The following is a 16714-nucleotide window of genomic DNA, read 5'->3' as shown; positions in this document are numbered from 1 at the left end:
TGTCTGCCTTTGGCTCAGGTCATGATCTCAGGGTCCTAGGATCAAGCCCCATGCGCTTCTCCCTCTCCCTCTGCTGTTCCCCATGCATGTGCATGCTCACTCACTCTCTCTTTCTCTGTCAAATAAATAAAATCTAAAAAAAAAAAAAACTTCTATGTAGGGGATTCATGTTATCAATATATTATAGTATTAGTATTGTTAGTAACATGTATGCCCACAGAATTTTAGTAACTATTATGAAAAGTCAAACCTGCTACCAAACATCCATATCCCATGTACATAAAACAGCTGCTCCAGATTTTTAGAAATAATACAGTCTATAGTGAGAATATATATTCCACCCCATATATACAAGGACTGTGAAGCTTCATGTAAGGGACAACTGTTACTGAAACATAAAAGACAAATTTCAAGATTACTATATGCCATAACACTCTATTCAGAGAGGAATTCTGTCTCTGGCCTTGAAAAGATGAGAAATTTTACTAAAACTAAGAAAATAATATAAATCCTATAAGCTTAATCAAAACTAAGTATTTCAAAAGTCTTGTGCAAAAAGCAGAAAAGAGAGAAGGGAGGTGGGGAAGAGGGACGAAATGGGTTAAGGGGAAATGGAGATACAGGTTTCCAGGTATGGAATGAATAAGTCACAGTCATAAAAGGCATAGCATAGGGAATATAGTCAGTGATACTGTAAGAGCATTGTATGGTGACAGATGGTAGCCACCCTTGTGGTGAGCACATCATGATATATAGAGAAGTTGAGTCACTATGTGGTACACCTGAAACTAATATAACATTGTCTGTCAACTACACTGAAGTAAAAAAAAAAAAAATTTAAGTTTTGTGACAACTGAATACCTTGGTGCCCAAAACAAGGTAACATAATTAGACAAATTCATCTGGAAAAAAAAATTGTGTGTTCTCAATTAGAACAGATTTTTAACTGGTTAATATAAAGAAAACCAAGACGGAACCTTCCCCATACTATCTTCATCATTTCTATCTAAATAAATAGTCATCCCACTTATTGACTTTATAGTGGCACAGGAAACAAATTAAGAGGTAATACAGCAGTAATAGAAAACTCAGTTTATTCCAATTATTATCTCAAAATAGTTTAATATGGGTTTTATAAATAAACAAAGGTACATATTTTTAACAATCATAAATAGGGATAATGGGAACTGTAGACATAGTACAGATTATACTTATTGCTACATCTGTGTCTCCTTGATTAGTTACAAAAAAATTAAAAGGCTGTTTACTTGGTCATAGAACACCATACTCTTCAAATCACATTTGATCTTGCAATACTGAAATTTTAATCTCTAATATCAAGTTTTATAATCTGCAACTATAAAATCATCCCTATCTATTTCATAGAAAAAAAGACTGCAAATCTATATTTTTCATTTTAGCTAGCATTGCCTTAAAAAAATTAGTTATTTCATACCTTTACAAAATCTAAGTAGTCGGTGTTGGTTCTTTCCCCACCAAGTCTAACAGGGATTAGAATAATAACAGCTTTGTCATCTGTATTATCAGAGGCCATGGAAGTGCATTGTTTATCAATTACATCAGAACTGTAAACTGAGAAAAATATAATGAATATGTTTATTAAATTATCTAAAAATGATTTTCAGAAACATTTTTATTTCAATCCCTCCTTCCCACTGGCCAGTCATCTAATCTCTAATATCACTATCAAGGTCTCAATGAGTTAAAAAAAAAAATCTCTACCTCACTTATACATTCAGCAGATACTTAGTGAATATCAACTATATAGCAATAAGGGCTTCACAAGTGAGAAAAAGAAAGGAAAAACCCTGCCTTCATAGATTATATACTCTAATATGAGGAAATAGACAGGAAACAAATAAAATACATGTCAGATGGTGATGGGTGCTTTGAACAAAAACAAAGGGAGAAAGATGGATAGGAAAAATGGGCATGGCAGAGGATGGGGGTGAAAATAAGGTGGTAAGGAAGACCTTACGAAAAATATAACATTTAAGTCAAGACAAAGTAAGAAACCAAGAAATGCCAATACTTGGAAGAGCATTCCAAGTATAAAGATCAGTAGATATAAAGATCAGTCAATGCAAATGCCTTAAGGCAGAAGCATAGCCAGCATATTCCAGGAACAAAAGGCCTGTGTCTCTGGAGGCAAGTCAGCAATGAGTAAAATAATAGGAAATAAGGTTAGGAAATAAAATAAAATGTTGGGGGAGAATGAAGACAGATTGCATGAATTCCTTATTTTTTTTTTAAGATTTTATTTATTTATTTACTTGAGAGAGCAGAGCGAGTGAGAGAGAGCATGAGCTGGGATAAGGGACAAGCAGACTCCCCACTAAGCAGAGAGCCCAATGTGGGGCTCAATCGCAAGATCTTGGGATCGTGAAATGAGCTGAAGGCAGACGCTTAACCTGCTGAGCCACCCACATACCCCAGACTGTGTGAACTCGTAAAGGCCACTGTAAAGACTACAATTTTTACTTTGAGTGAGAAAGCATGCTATTGAAGACTTTTTTTAGAGAAGGAATGTCCTAATTTGACTTATCCTTTACTAGTATGGTTCCTATGTTGATAATAGACTGTAGGGGCAAGGGATGAAGCATATAAAACAGTTAGAAAACAGGGCACCTGGGCAGCCTGGGTGGCTCAGCGGTTTAGCGCCACCTTCAGCCCAGGGCCTGATCCTGGAGACCTGGGATCGAGTCCCACATCAGGCTCCCTGCATAGAGCCTGCTTTTCCCTCTGCCTGTGTCTCTGCCTCTCCCCCCACCCCGCCTCTGTCTCTCATGAATAAATAAATAAAATCTTTAGGAAAAAAAAAAAAGAACTCCTTAATATGTTAAATGCGAGATGGGAGAGGGGAAAAAAAGGAGTCATAGGTGATGTGAATGGTTTTGGTTTAAGTAAACAGAGTAAGAGACATACCATTTACAAAGACATCCTATAGACAACTATAGGAGGGGAAAGAATAGGAAAATCAGGAATTCAATTCTAGACGTGCTAAGTTTCGGATATCTATTAAACATGCAGGCAAGGAGGCTAAGTATGCAGTATGGATATAAAAGTCTGGATTTGGTTGAAAGATCCTATAAATTTGGGAGTTGACAGCATATAGATAGTCCTGTAAAGCCATGAGACCAGGTTAATTCAAATCTGTGTAGAAGAGATGAGGTCTAAAAGCTGAATAGAATTTTAGAAATCAGCGAGATAAGGAAAACCAGCAAAGAAGACAGTGAAGGAGTGGAGAAGGTAGAAGGAAAACCTGAAAAGTAGCATTCTAGAAACAAAGTAAACAAAACGTTACACGGAGGAAAAAAGTGGTCAACTGTGTCAAATGCTGCTGGTAGATTATGTAATGTGAAGACTGAGAACTGACCACCAGATTTTTAGCAGGATTAAATTATTGAGAAGAGCAGTTTGAGTAGAGTGATGGATGTGACAGCCTAAGTGAAATAGTTTGAAAGAAAAGGGGAGGATTTTGTAGAACCAAATATAAACAAAACTTTGTTTTGTTCAACAACAACAAAAAAGCTTTCTTCAAACTCCCTGTTGGAAGAAAACCAAACTTCTGCTCTTATACAGTTAACTGATTAATAAATTATGCTACTTGCACCCCACTTTAATTTAAATTGCATCCTCCCTTTAAATTCCAAATTTAGGATATGGCTATCAAATTTTTCTGTTCAGCAGCTTCCCTATCTCCCATAGTCAATCTAAACCAAAGGTACAAAAATGCAACAACAGTTCTTTCCATGTTTCAATTCTATAACTTTACTTTTTCCAAAATACTCTGTAACAGCTTCTAATTTATAAATCTTTAAATTCTCTAATTTTTCTGAGGCAGTGCACACATGATCATCCCTATCTTTGACTCTTCTGAACTAATAATATATACCTTAATCAAATGAGCTTTCCCTTTAGAGAACAGATTGCTGGTTTCTAGGTGGGGAGGAGGGTGACGTGGGTAAAGGGGGTAAAAAGGTATAAGCTTCCAGCCACAAAATTAATAAGTCATGGGGATGTAATTTACAGCATGAAGACTACAGTTCATAATATCATGTTGTTATATTTAAAAGTTGCTAAGAGGGGTACCTGGGTGGCTCAGTTGGTTGGGTGTCTGCCTTCAGCTCAGGTCTCAGGTAGTAACCCCGGGATCCTGGAATCAAGCCCATGTCAGCTCCCTGCTCTTCCCAGAGTCTGCTTGTCCTTGTCCCCCTCTCCTTCTCCGTCTCCCCCCTCCCCTGTTCGTGCACTCTCTCTTTCTCTCTCAAATAAATAAATATTTTTTTAAAAAGATGCTAAGAGAGTTAAATATTTTTTTAAAAATCTATTTTTTAAGTTGCTTAAAAGATTTTATCACAAGAAAAAGAATTTTGTGACTGTATGGTGACAGATGTTAATTAGACCTACTGTGGTGATCATTTCACAATATACACAAATATTCAGTCATTATGTTGTGCATCTGAACTAATATAATGTTACATGCCAATTATATCTAAATAAAAAGGTATGACCAAAAAATCAGATAAAAATTAGAATTATATACATTCCTTACCTGTACAATCCTGTGCAACATAAATAGTTATTCCTTGTAAATCAGGGTGTCTTGCTTCTTCAACTGCTTTTCTAAAAAAAATAACATGTATCATCCTTTAAAAGCCTAACAGTTCCAGTTAATAATTAAAGTTTTAAAGGAAAGAAAGCCATCTTTTTTTTTTTTTTAACTTTCCTATTTAACCTATAATGTCTGCTTTCAAAACTATTTTCTGAATGGTATCAAAAACCACAGGAATCCCTTCTAAGTAGAGTATTATACTAAATTACTCAAAGAACATTAAAGTATAAGTTACATGGACACCTGGGGTAGCTCAATTGGTTAAGCATCTGCCTTCAGCTCAGGTCATGATCCTGAGGTTCTGGGACAGAGCCGCACACACATCAGGCTTCCTGCTCAGCAGGGAGCCTGCTTCTCCTGCTCCCTCTGCCCACTGCTTCCCCTGTTTGTGTACTCTCTCTCTGTCAAATAAAATCTTTAAAGGGGATCCCTGGGTGGCTCAGTGGTTTGGCGCCTGCCTTTGGCCCAGGGCTTGATCCTGGGGTCCCAGGATCGAGTCCCACGTCGGGCTCCTTGCATGGAGCCTGCTTCTCCCTCTGCCTGTGTCTCTGCTTCTCGCCCTCTTTCTCTCTGTGTGTCTCTCATGAATAAATCAATAAAATATTTGTAAAATAATTTAAAAAACATAAGTTACAAAAGTTATAAAAAAAAATTCTTGAGTATAAAGCTGTAAACGCTGCCCTCCAAAAAAGGATTTCTCTCAACCACTCACCTGGCTATATTAAACATTTCTAACCAGCAGTATTAACATATGCTTCAAGTTTTACATCAAATTCGTTTACATTACTAACAGTGAATTATTGTCCTCTGCTACATTTATGAAAGTTTTTGCTTTCTTTAAATAATAGCATGACTTTTGGGGCACATGACTTTTGGCTCAGTTGGTTAAGCCTTGTACTCAATTTTAGCTCAGGTCATGATCGCAGGGTTGTGAGATCAAGCTGAGGGACATTCTCTTTACTCAGCAGGGAGTCTGCTGGAGATTCTTTCTCTCCCTCTCCTTCTGCCCCTCCTCACCATGAGTGCATGTGTGCATGTGCACTCTCTCTCAAATAAATACATAAATCTTTAAAATAAATTAATAAATAATAGCATGACTTCTTTTCCCTTCATTCAAAAACCTGTATAACCTGAACAAATGAATTTCCTAACTTTAAGCCTTAGAATTCTATAAGTAAAACTGCAAACTGAAAAATATTTCTGAGTATAATGTTCCCAATGGTGCACATGATTTGAAAATAGTCACAATAACATCTGTAAAAGGAAATTACACAAATGGAAGAAATAGAAATATTTTTATTTAACTTCGTAATTTTTTAACTTCACATGCCTTGTTATTTATGTTTGTATGTGTTAATTTAGAAGAGGGATTGGCAAAGTATGGCCCATAGGCCAAATACAACAAGTGGCCTGTTTTTGTACAACCTGCAAACTAAGAACGGTTTTTATAGTTTTGAAGGGTTGTAAAACAAAAAAAAGAAAAGAAAAATGGGCAACAGAGCCCTTTATTTACCATAAGGCCTTTTACAGAAAAAGTGCTCTGATCCCTGGAGTACAGAACATAATATCTTCAAGAGTAGAAACTAAGCTTTTATAATTATGCTTTTATACATCATACCAAGCAGGACTTGATATTATTAACAAAACATGGGACACCTAGGTGGCTCAGTCAGTTAAGTGTCTGTCTTTGGCAGAGATCATGATCCCAGGGTCCCGGGATTGAGCTCCGTGTCTGGCTCCCTGCTCAGTGAGGAGTCTGCTTCTTCCTCTGCCACCTTTCCCTACTAATGTTCACTCTGTCTCTCTCTCTCTCAAATAAATAAATAAATCTTTAAAAAAACAAAACAAAAAAAGCAATCCATTTAACAACATTAGGTAAATACATTTCCATTTGTAAGCATCTGGCCTATACAATATTAAAGCCTATTAATATGCAAAAAATCTTATAATAATTTCCAATTTATATGATTTTAAATGTAATAAACTTATTATAACACACTATATTTAGATGGCATATAATGATTCCATACACAACATGGGTCGCACAACAAATAAGACAATTATTTTTAATTAAGCAGTATCATAAAAGGCTGAGGTATAGTGAAATTTGACTTTCGACTTTTTTCTAACTACTCTGAATGTCACAGACCCTTTACTTTTACTATGATATAATTATAATATTAATAGTCCCATACATTTACAATTCACAAGAATTTGATGTGTGCAAAGAAATGCTGAAAACATCAATTTTAGCTCTTGACATTTCATTACACTATCAGTACATTACAGCCCCCAGGTTACACTATTAAAAAAAAAAAACTATAATGTTATACATGCTCCAAGGTTGAAAGAGTTGTTAGTTTTTAGAACATTCCGATAAGAGACCCTGAATATCTATACCTATGAACAAAAGAGGAAAAATTTGTCATAGATAAATGTAACTAGAGTGCAATATCTTGTTTTTTCCTTATTAGCAAATGAAAGCTTCCTTATAAATATACTCAAACAATAAGACTTGAAAAGTTCCAATTATATGTATGCACTGCAAAAAACAGTATCTCTGAGCCTAAGGACCTCTGTCATAAGGTAAAAGAGTTTAATACAATTTTACCTTAAGATGTGAGCAACCACAGCTGGTCCATACCAATCTCCGGCTTTTTTCCCAGACTTCTTTCCATATTTTATTAGTTGATGTAAACCAAAGAGAGCCAAAGGGGAATCACCAAACCAAGAGATGATTTTCCTGTGATAAATTTCATTTCGCATTTCATGATCATCAGAATGTCTCCTGATTGTTTCCTTCTGAGAAACTGTTGGGGTTTTGAGTTCACTTTCCCCTGAAAGTGATGCTTCAAATGATGCAGTAAATTTTTTAACAGTGTTGGAAGTCCATGAGTCAGAGTCTGAATTTTCAATGTTCAAAGCATCAGGCCAGGTCCAAGCTATAGTAGTTCCAAAGCAAGGTTTCAGATCTTTTAAATAGTTAGATTTTAACAATTCCACTAAAATAGATAGCATTTAAAGTCATACAGATTACTAAACTAAAATAGTAAACTCAGAAGCAGCAAATTTCTAGAGACAAAAGGTAGATTAATGGTTGCATAATGGCAAGCAGGGTATTGGGAGTGACTACCAAAGGGTATGAGGTTTCTTTGGGGAATGATAAAAATGTCCTAGAGTTAGGTTATGGTGATGGTTGCGAACCCTGGAAGCATACCAAAAACCACTAAATTGTTCACTCTAAGTGACTAAATTATGTCATGTGAATTATAAAGCTGCCGAAAAAAAAAACCCAAAAAACAATTTATATGAGCACAGAAAATATGGTAAAATATCAATAATGTTTACTTTTGAGTGGTAATAGTATTCTCTGGAGTTTTTTGTTGTTTCCAAATTTTCTAAAATGGGATTATATTACATATGATCAGGAAAAAAATAACCAAAATGAAAAAGAAAAAAAATGGTAAACGCAAGTACAAATAAACAATTCTGGAAAATGCTTTTCTTTCTTCTCTTTTCTTTGACAGTGCTGAAATCGAATGAGGACTTTTGTACTCCCTTACCAGTAATGCTTATCAGACGTCCAGTCTTGACTACAATTTACATAATGACTAACACTAATGAGAGAATAACTCCATAATGTGGATTTTGTTTTGATTATATGTTAAAATAGAAGTCTAACCACAGAAGTTTTAATTTTCTTTGTTTTTCTCTCAAACAATCCTTTCAAAATAACTCAATTACTGTTTAGGGAGTAATATCAATTCTCTAGTAAATGAAAAGTTAATAAATAGAAGTCATTAAAGATCAAAGATCCCACCAAAACCAACTATATTCACTACTTCAGTTTTTATGATAAGATAGTTCCAAGCATCCATGTAATTTTAACAAAATGAGTCACAGATTCAGAGAACTCATTAGGACTTCGAAAATTATCCCAGTTCTTGTCCATGATTGCACAAAACTACAAATAAACCATCTTAGAGAAAGTTTAATTTTTTTCTTTATATTATCTGTACCACTCTTGAATAAACATTCTCTCTAAATAATTTCATCAATAATACCTACAGAAAGGTTATCAGATATTTGCCATGCCTTGCATGTCTAACACTTTAAAAATATGATAATGCTTAGTAATAACCATATATGATAGCCTAAAATAGTAAACTAAAATCTTCCTACAAATGTATAAATTATAAAAAATGGACTAATAGAAATGGTAAGAGTTTTTCTTTTTAAAAAAAATATATGTAAGAAGATATATGTAAGAAGAATCAATTACATTTTTGGGAATCTAGGAACATAATGACCTTATTATGAATATGCCTAGTCAATTTAACTGATTATAATCATATTTGCAAAGATAAAAATATTTTAAAGCATTATTGATATGTAGAGAGAAAATAAAGAAACCAGTTTAAATTTCTTAAGATTTAAATAATGTAAAAACATCACCTAACTGCTCAAAGTCATTGTTGTTAACTGCTCAAGATTTATTGAACTGGGGCAGCCTGGGTGGCTCAGTGGTTTAGCGCTGCCTTCAGCCCAGGACCTGATCCTGGAGACCCAGGATTGAGTCCCCCCTCGGGCTCCCTGCATGGAGCCTGTTTCTCCCTCTGCCTGTGTCTCTGCCTCTCTCTCTCTCTCTCTCTCTGTCTCTCATGAATAAATAAATAAAATATTTTTTTAAAAAGATTTATTGAACTGGAGATAATCCAGAGAAGTCAATCAAAAAGAACTAAATAATAACACCAAAAAAATCCAAAGGCTACTAAAAAATTGTAGTTAGATATAAGCCATATCTAGCCTACTTCAATAAAGTTAGAATATGCTAGATTAATTACAACTTTCAGGAGACGTCAGGAAGTCAAGAAATTAACCATAGAAAATATCTGCAGTTTACAAGCTGGAGTTAAAGCAAACAAAGAGGCACCTGCGTGGCTCAATCAGTTAAGCCTCTGACTTGATTTTGGCTCTGGTCATAATCTCAGGGTTCGAGGATCAAGCCCCACATCAGGCTCTGCACTGGGCATGGAGCCAGCTCAAGATTCTCTCTTTCCTTCTTCTTCTGCCCCTCCTCCCCAAACAAAAAACAAAAACAAAAAACACAACCCCTCCACCAACAAACAGAGATTTGATTTACCTCTACCAAGAAAGTGCAGTATGAGTCCTTGAGCCAGTAGCATCTGGCCAGTTCTTAATGTGCAGCCCCAACCACAGTCTGTCGTGAAGGCCGAGCCTTCTATTTGAGGAAATTCTTCCCTGTAGGTCAACCATATTCTTGAAATAAAATCTTTACGAAATTCTTCTACATTTCCCGCAATTACATGATCTTCTATTGTACATCCTGATCTTGCAGGTAACAGTTTATTTTCATCTACAAAATAAAAATATGAACTATAGTCTAAATATATGCAAAGAAACTTCAATAATGCTATTATGTCCCCATCACTGTCCATCAGATATGGAGTCTATTACAGTTTTTCTGATACTTTTTCTCAATTTCAATGAAGATATATATTATTCTGCCTCATCAGACTGTTAGGAAAATCAAATGAGAATGGATGCGGAAATGTTTTGTATGCTCTTAAGCTAGCTAATAAAAGGTGTCATCAGGGCAGCCCGGGGGGCTCAGCGGTTTAGTGCTGCCTTCGGCCCAAGGTGTGATCCTGGGGTCCCGGGATCGAGTCCCACGTCTGGCTCCCTGCATGGAGCCTGCTTCTCCCTCTGCCTGTGTCTCTGCCTTTCTCTCTCTCTCTCTCTCTCTCTCTGTCTCTGATGAATAAATAAATAAAATATTTAAGAAAAAAAGATATCATCAGTAATACTGTTAATAATATCCTATATTCCAAATATAATCAACTCTTTTATGAGGGGTTAATATAAAAATACCTTTTCCTTTTGCCTCATTTGGCTCAGGATATACATATTAGTGCTCTCTAAAATGAGATCTGCAAATAAAATATCATGATTTGTCAATATGTAAAGATGAATGTAATCACATAAACTAGTTCTAAAGATCAAATAAAATGTGCACATTGTATTTATTATCATGAATATTTATACTCAAGTTATAAAATCAAAACTAAGAAGCTAAAGAGTAAAATATGAAATTCTAAAATATAGTTATCCTTTCACGTTGAAATAAAATTTTCTTTTTAAATAAAATTTTTTAAAAACTGCTCCTACCCACGTGTCTTTTTTTTTAGAATTTATTTATTTATTTATTTATTTATTTATTTATTTATTTGTTTGTTTATTTGAGAGAGACAGAGAGACAGAGCGCACCAGTGGTGGGAGGGGCGGAGACAGCGGGAGAAGCAGGCTCTCTCCTGAGAAGGGAGCTCCACTTGGGGCTGCATCCCAGAACCTGAGCCAAAGGCAGATGCTTAACCAACCACCCAGGCGCTACCACATTTTTCATTTCAAGAAGCTTTTCCAAATTTATTATTTGTAGTACAGTTTCTATGGGAAAACTATGGTCACTATTTGCCCAATAACAAAACATGAGGGCTCAAATGAACTAACATTCCTTGATTACTCTCTCAAAATGAACTGACATTACTTGATTACTCCTAAAAAGAATATCTTAGAAACCTTTACAACCTCAGCATGCAGCACAGTGCCTAACACAAGTAGATCCTAATAAATGTTTCTTGTTTTGGGTGGCTGGACAGGTGGATAGATAAATCTGCCTATAACTCTCAATTCCAAGGAGTTCTATTTCCACTATCCTTCTGCAGGATGTTAAAGCAATTTTATCACGCTTTTATTCTTTATCCTTCCTACATCTATCCTTCTTCAAGCTCATTCTGAAAAAATTACAATCACCTAAACTTCATAATATTCAGCTTAATGGAGCTAACTTGTGGCATACAGTTTCAATGACAATACAAAAAATGACTGCCAAGCTCCCATTATCAATGAATCTCTCTCAATATTTGAAGTAATTACAAACAAAAATGCCTAGAAATTGAATATGGCCCTACAAATATGTCCAAAATGTAAGTAAATATAAGATTCTTTTTAAAAAGATTTTATTAATTTATTGGATAGAGAGAGAAAGTATGTGCACAGGTGAGCACCAGCGTGGGGAGAGACAGAGGGAGAAAGAGAAGTAGACTCCCTACTGAGCAGGGAGCCCGACTTGGGGCTCCCAGGACCCTGGGAGTATGACCTGAGCCGAAGGCAGGCACTTAACCAACTGAGCCCCTCAGGTGCCCCATTAAGTGTAAGATTCTTAAATTTGATAATTTACCTATCATTTCATTTCTACTAATATTAGAACACATTTGCAAAAAAAATTAAATTATTTTAACTAGGCTAAATCTGGCATCTTTCAAGCTTTTAAATTTATCTCTCTCTACCTTTCCTGAGCTACAAACTCTTCACTTTATATAATTCTTCCTTCCCGGTGTAAGATATTATGTTGTGCATTGTTTTTTTGTTTGTTCGTTTCTAAATAGTTTATTTATTTATTTATTCATGAGAGACACAGAGAGAGAGAGAGAGAGAGAGAGAGGCAGAGACACAGGCAGAGGGAGGAGCAGGCTCCATGCAGGGAGCCTGACGTGGGACTCCATCCTGGGTCTCCAGGATCACACCCTGGGCTAAACCACTGAGCCACCAGGGCTGCCCATGTTGTGCATTGTTATGTCAATATTTGTAGTACAGGGGCTCCTGGGTAGCTCAGGCAGTTAAGCCTCTGCTTTCAACTCAGGTCATGATCTCAGCATCCTGGGATCGGTCTACTCAGGGCTCCCTGCTCACTGGGGAGCTTGCTTCTCCCTCTCCTTCTGCCCCTCCTCCCTGCTCATGCTCTATTTCTGATTAATAAATAAAATATATTACAAATAATATTTATATTATATAAATCCAAGTGGTCCTGCCAGGTAGTATTATCTTGACCAAATATCAAATTTAATTTTACAGGTTATCTGTGTGAGAAGCAATTGAGGATTTTATCTCATTCTAAGTAAGCTTAATCTTTTCACAGATACCATGCCCCTATCTGATAGGATTTTTCTAGGTTTTCTCTGAGATGATTCAAGACATGATAGGCCCAGAAACTTTTAGGGAAAAATGTAATTTGAGGCTATCTCTGACATACCAATTCTATCATAGGGGCCAAAATGATTTAACTGTAAATTGAACAAAGATAAGGATCTCTCCCTAATTTTTGAGCTGAGGAATATCTACAGACAATCAGTTTAGCCTTAAGAATGAAAATAGTACATGGACAAAAGGGAAAAAGGAACTTTTTTAAAAAGTAGAGAGTAAAAAAGTTACTAAAAGTAAAAGGCTAGAAAATAAAAGCTTTTTCTTAACTAAAAGCATCTCAGGGATGGACTTTTGCCTAGGGATCTCTTTGTAGAACATTAGAAAGGGCATTAAAGTAAGATATCAAGTGATCTTATTCTGTGTGCTATTGCTTTTTGTACCCTGTCTACTGTTTTTAGGGATCAGCATTGCTCTAGATTTTGCCAGAGTTATGCCCAAATGTTGTGGAAATAACATCCCAGAATTTGGAATTTTTTAAATCACAACTTTTATTTAAAAATGGCATGCACGAAGAAATGAGGACTTACACAGAGCTCTATCACTTAATTTCCAGAAATCTGAACACGTTTTAGATCTCATTCTGTTGGGGCACCTGGGTGGCTAAGTCAGTTAAGCATCTGCCTTCTGCTTGGGTTGTGATCTTGGGGTCCTAGGATCGAGCCCCACATCGAGCTCCCAGCTGAGCGGGAAGTCTGCTTCTCCCTCTCCCTCTACTCCTCCCCCTGATCATGCTCTCTCTCTTTCTCTCTCAAATAAATAAATACACACACACACACACACACACATAATCTCATTCTATTACTGACTGATATTTAAAATATTTTGTCTGACTACAATGAGATTGAATTAAAAATCAGTAAATAATGCAAGAAAACACTACAGACACTGTTGTCTATACTGTTTAGTTTTTCAAAATGTTGAAAAACTAAAAAACAAACCAAATGCTCATCAATAATAGAATGAATGATTTGTGTTAATTCATATAGTGGAATATTATGCAGCAATAAAAATAAAACTAGAACTACCATAACAACATGGACAGTTCTTAAAAATACAACCTTGAAAGTCATAAGGAAGTAACAGAAGCAAAATATAGTTTGATTCCATTCTCAAAAAGATCAGAAACAGGACATTCAAAATCACCGGTGACATTGCGATAGGATTTTTTGGCATGGGAGGGCTATAATTGGGTAGAATAAGCATACAGAGATTAAAAATTACTCAAATACCGTACAATTTCACTCATATGTGGAATCTAAGAAACAAAACAAATGAACAAAGAAAAAAGAGACCAAAAAAAACCAGACTTAGTTATAGAAAACAAACTGGTGGTTACCTGAGGGAGGTAGGTAGGTGGATGGGTGAAATATGTTAAGGAGATCAAGAATACACTTACTGTGATGAGCACAGAGCAATTATCAATGGATAGAATTACTGAGTCATCATATTATACACCTTAAACTAATATAACACTGTATGTTAACTATACTTGAATTAAAAGTTAAATAAAGGGCATCCCAGGTGGCTCAGCGGTTTAGCACCGCCTTCAGCCCAGGGTGTGATCCTGGAGACCTGGGATCGAGTCCCGCGTCAGGCTCCCTGCATGGAGCCTGCTTCTCTCTCTGCCTGTGTCTCTGCCTCTCTCTCTCTCTTTGTGTGTCTCTCATGAATAAATAAACAAAATCTTTAAAAACAAAAAAAAAAGTTAATAAATAAAAGTAATGTTGTATTTTTCCTGTTGAGTACAGTTTTGTTACTCTCCTTAAAAGTGTATACACAAGGTTTTTATCTTTTCTATGTATGAATGATTCGTAATTTCAAAATTTTAAAGATTTAATATAAAATTATTAAAGTAATAAAAGTTCAGTATTTATAATAAAAAAATAATACAAAGAAAAAAATTTTTTTAAGATTTTATTTATTTATTCATAAGAGACACAGAGAGAGAGAGAGAGGCAGAGACACAGGCAGAGAGAGAAGCAGGCTCCATGCAGGGAGCCCGAAGCAGGACTCGATCCCAGGACCTCAGGATCGTGACCTGAGTCAAAGGCAGACGCTCAACCACTGAGCCACCAAGTGCCCTGAAGAAAAGGGCCTTTTTCCCACTGGATTCTGTCCTATCTGTCATACACCCCAGCTTGGTGCTGAAACAGATACTTGCTACTTTAAAGAGCAGTAGATGAAGATAAGGCCAACATGCTAAGATTAGCAGAGTAGGAAGATGAATAGAGCATGAGCCCTTGATGTCACAGAGGCACTGAATTAACCAACCTAGTGCCATCCCTACATAGGACTTCTGCTTGTGTACATTAATACATCCCCGTATTGTTTTAGCTATTTTGAAATGCATCCATTAGCAATCTTTCCAATTTGGTCTCCTTCTGTAGTTTTATAGCAGCCTGTACTTCTGCTCCATCACAGATACCCTATGGGAATAACTTTTGTACTTGTTTGTTGGATGTCTCTCATCTGCTGGACAGCAAGCTCCTTGAGAATAAGGACTGTACCTGTCATACTTTCAGCATTAACTCCAGTGCCTGGCACATTATAAGGCTCTCAATAAATATTTGTGGAATAAACGAATAACCTTATTCATCAAATTCCCTACTAATGAATCCTTAAGTTGTTTCCAACTTTTTATTTGCTAAATAAAATATTTGCTTAAATGAAGCTACAATAAACATCCTTGTACATGTGCTGTCCACAATTACAGAGAACTTCTCTGTAGTAAATACTTAAAGGTCAAGTTGCTGGGTCCTAAGTTGTATGTATTTCCAATTTTTCTAAGTACTCTCAAATTACTCAGGAAGAGGCTGTACCAGTTTAAATACGCTCCCATCAGCAGTGCTTGAGTTCCTATTTCTTCAGTCTTGCTAACATCTGCTATCATGAAATCTTTCCATTTTTGCAAATCTGATGACTAAGAAATTTGCACTCCCTTTATTACTAGCATAGCATAGCATTTGGCCATTCAAATTTCTACTTAAAAAGCACCTGACCTGTTCATTTTCTTGGCTCATTTTTTCCTGGGTTGTTTATGTGCTTCTATTAATCTGTAGTTCATTATTTTGGAGACTAACATTTTATTTAAGATATAGATGGAAAGAGAGAAAGATCATTGTGTGATACACACACAGATAGAATATCTACACACAAAAAAAAGAGGATGAGAGTGTGCAAATATCTTCTCTCTCTGGCTTGCTATGAAACTTTGGTTTCTTTTGTCATGTAGATATTTTAAATTTGTATTTGGTCAAATTGATTGATATTTTCCTGTATAGGCTGTGTTTTTATGTTTTATATAAGAAGTTCTTCTCTGGAGTGCTTAAGTGGTTCAGCGGGTTATGCATCTGACCTTGGCTCAGGTCATGATCTCAGGATCCTGGGATTGAGCCCAGTGTCAGACTCCCTGCCCAGTGCAGAGTCTGCTTGTCTCTCTCTCTGCCCCTTCCCCCTGCTCCTGCACTCACTCTTTCTCTCTCTCAAATATTAAGTAAAATCTTAAAAATAAATAAATAAATAAGAAGCTTTTCTCTACCACAGTGTCATACCACTAGCTCCTTAAAACAATACAATTTGGCCTTGATGCATAACACAGACCCACATCAATAAATGTAGGTTAGCTGCTGTTCTTTTCTACCTTTACCACTCTGGTGAAACTACTCTCTCAAAAGTCATCAGCAATTTCTCATTAACAAATCCTAGAGCCTCTACTAAGGTTATTTCCTACTTGACCTCTTTTGAGCATCGGGCATTTTGTCCAACTCCTTCTTCCTGAAAGTCTCTTTCCTTTGATCTCTATGATAATATACCATTGTGGGTATTTGTCCTACATATTGCCTGTTCCTTCTTAATTTCATTCACTAATTCTTCCTTATCAGGATATCCTTAAAGATGGATGTTCTCCACCTGTACTTTCCATCAATGTGACCTTACCCATTGGCCTCAAATGCCACCACTTTGAAAATAAATACAAATCAATTCTAAATAGTTTACTTCATTCCGACTGTTCATTTC

At 35.9% G+C, this 16714-nt stretch overlaps 1 protein-coding gene across 10 annotated transcripts in view; it reads right to left on the bottom strand.

Annotated features, from left to right (window-relative positions):
• Nucleotides 1–16714, bottom strand: part of ATG4C (autophagy related 4C cysteine peptidase) — an 84679-nt gene that overhangs the window by 31062 nt on the left and 36903 nt on the right. For all 10 annotated transcript variants that reach the window (XM_072820547.1, XM_072820549.1, XM_072820548.1 and 7 more), the window contains 4 exons: nt 9780–10013; nt 7248–7578; nt 4577–4647; nt 1457–1593 (listed from right to left, as the gene is read on the bottom strand). In XM_072820547.1, the coding sequence (XP_072676648.1) occupies nt 1457–1593; nt 4577–4647; nt 7248–7578; nt 9780–10013 (773 nt within the window). The remainder of the gene's footprint in view (nt 1–1456; nt 1594–4576; nt 4648–7247; nt 7579–9779; nt 10014–16714) is intronic.

Source organism: Canis lupus, chromosome 3, assembly GCF_048164855.1.
Source record: "Canis lupus baileyi chromosome 3, mCanLup2.hap1, whole genome shotgun sequence".
Classification (NCBI taxonomy): domain Eukaryota; kingdom Metazoa; phylum Chordata; class Mammalia; order Carnivora; family Canidae; genus Canis; species Canis lupus.
This window is presented reverse-complemented; position numbering and strand designations above follow the sequence as displayed.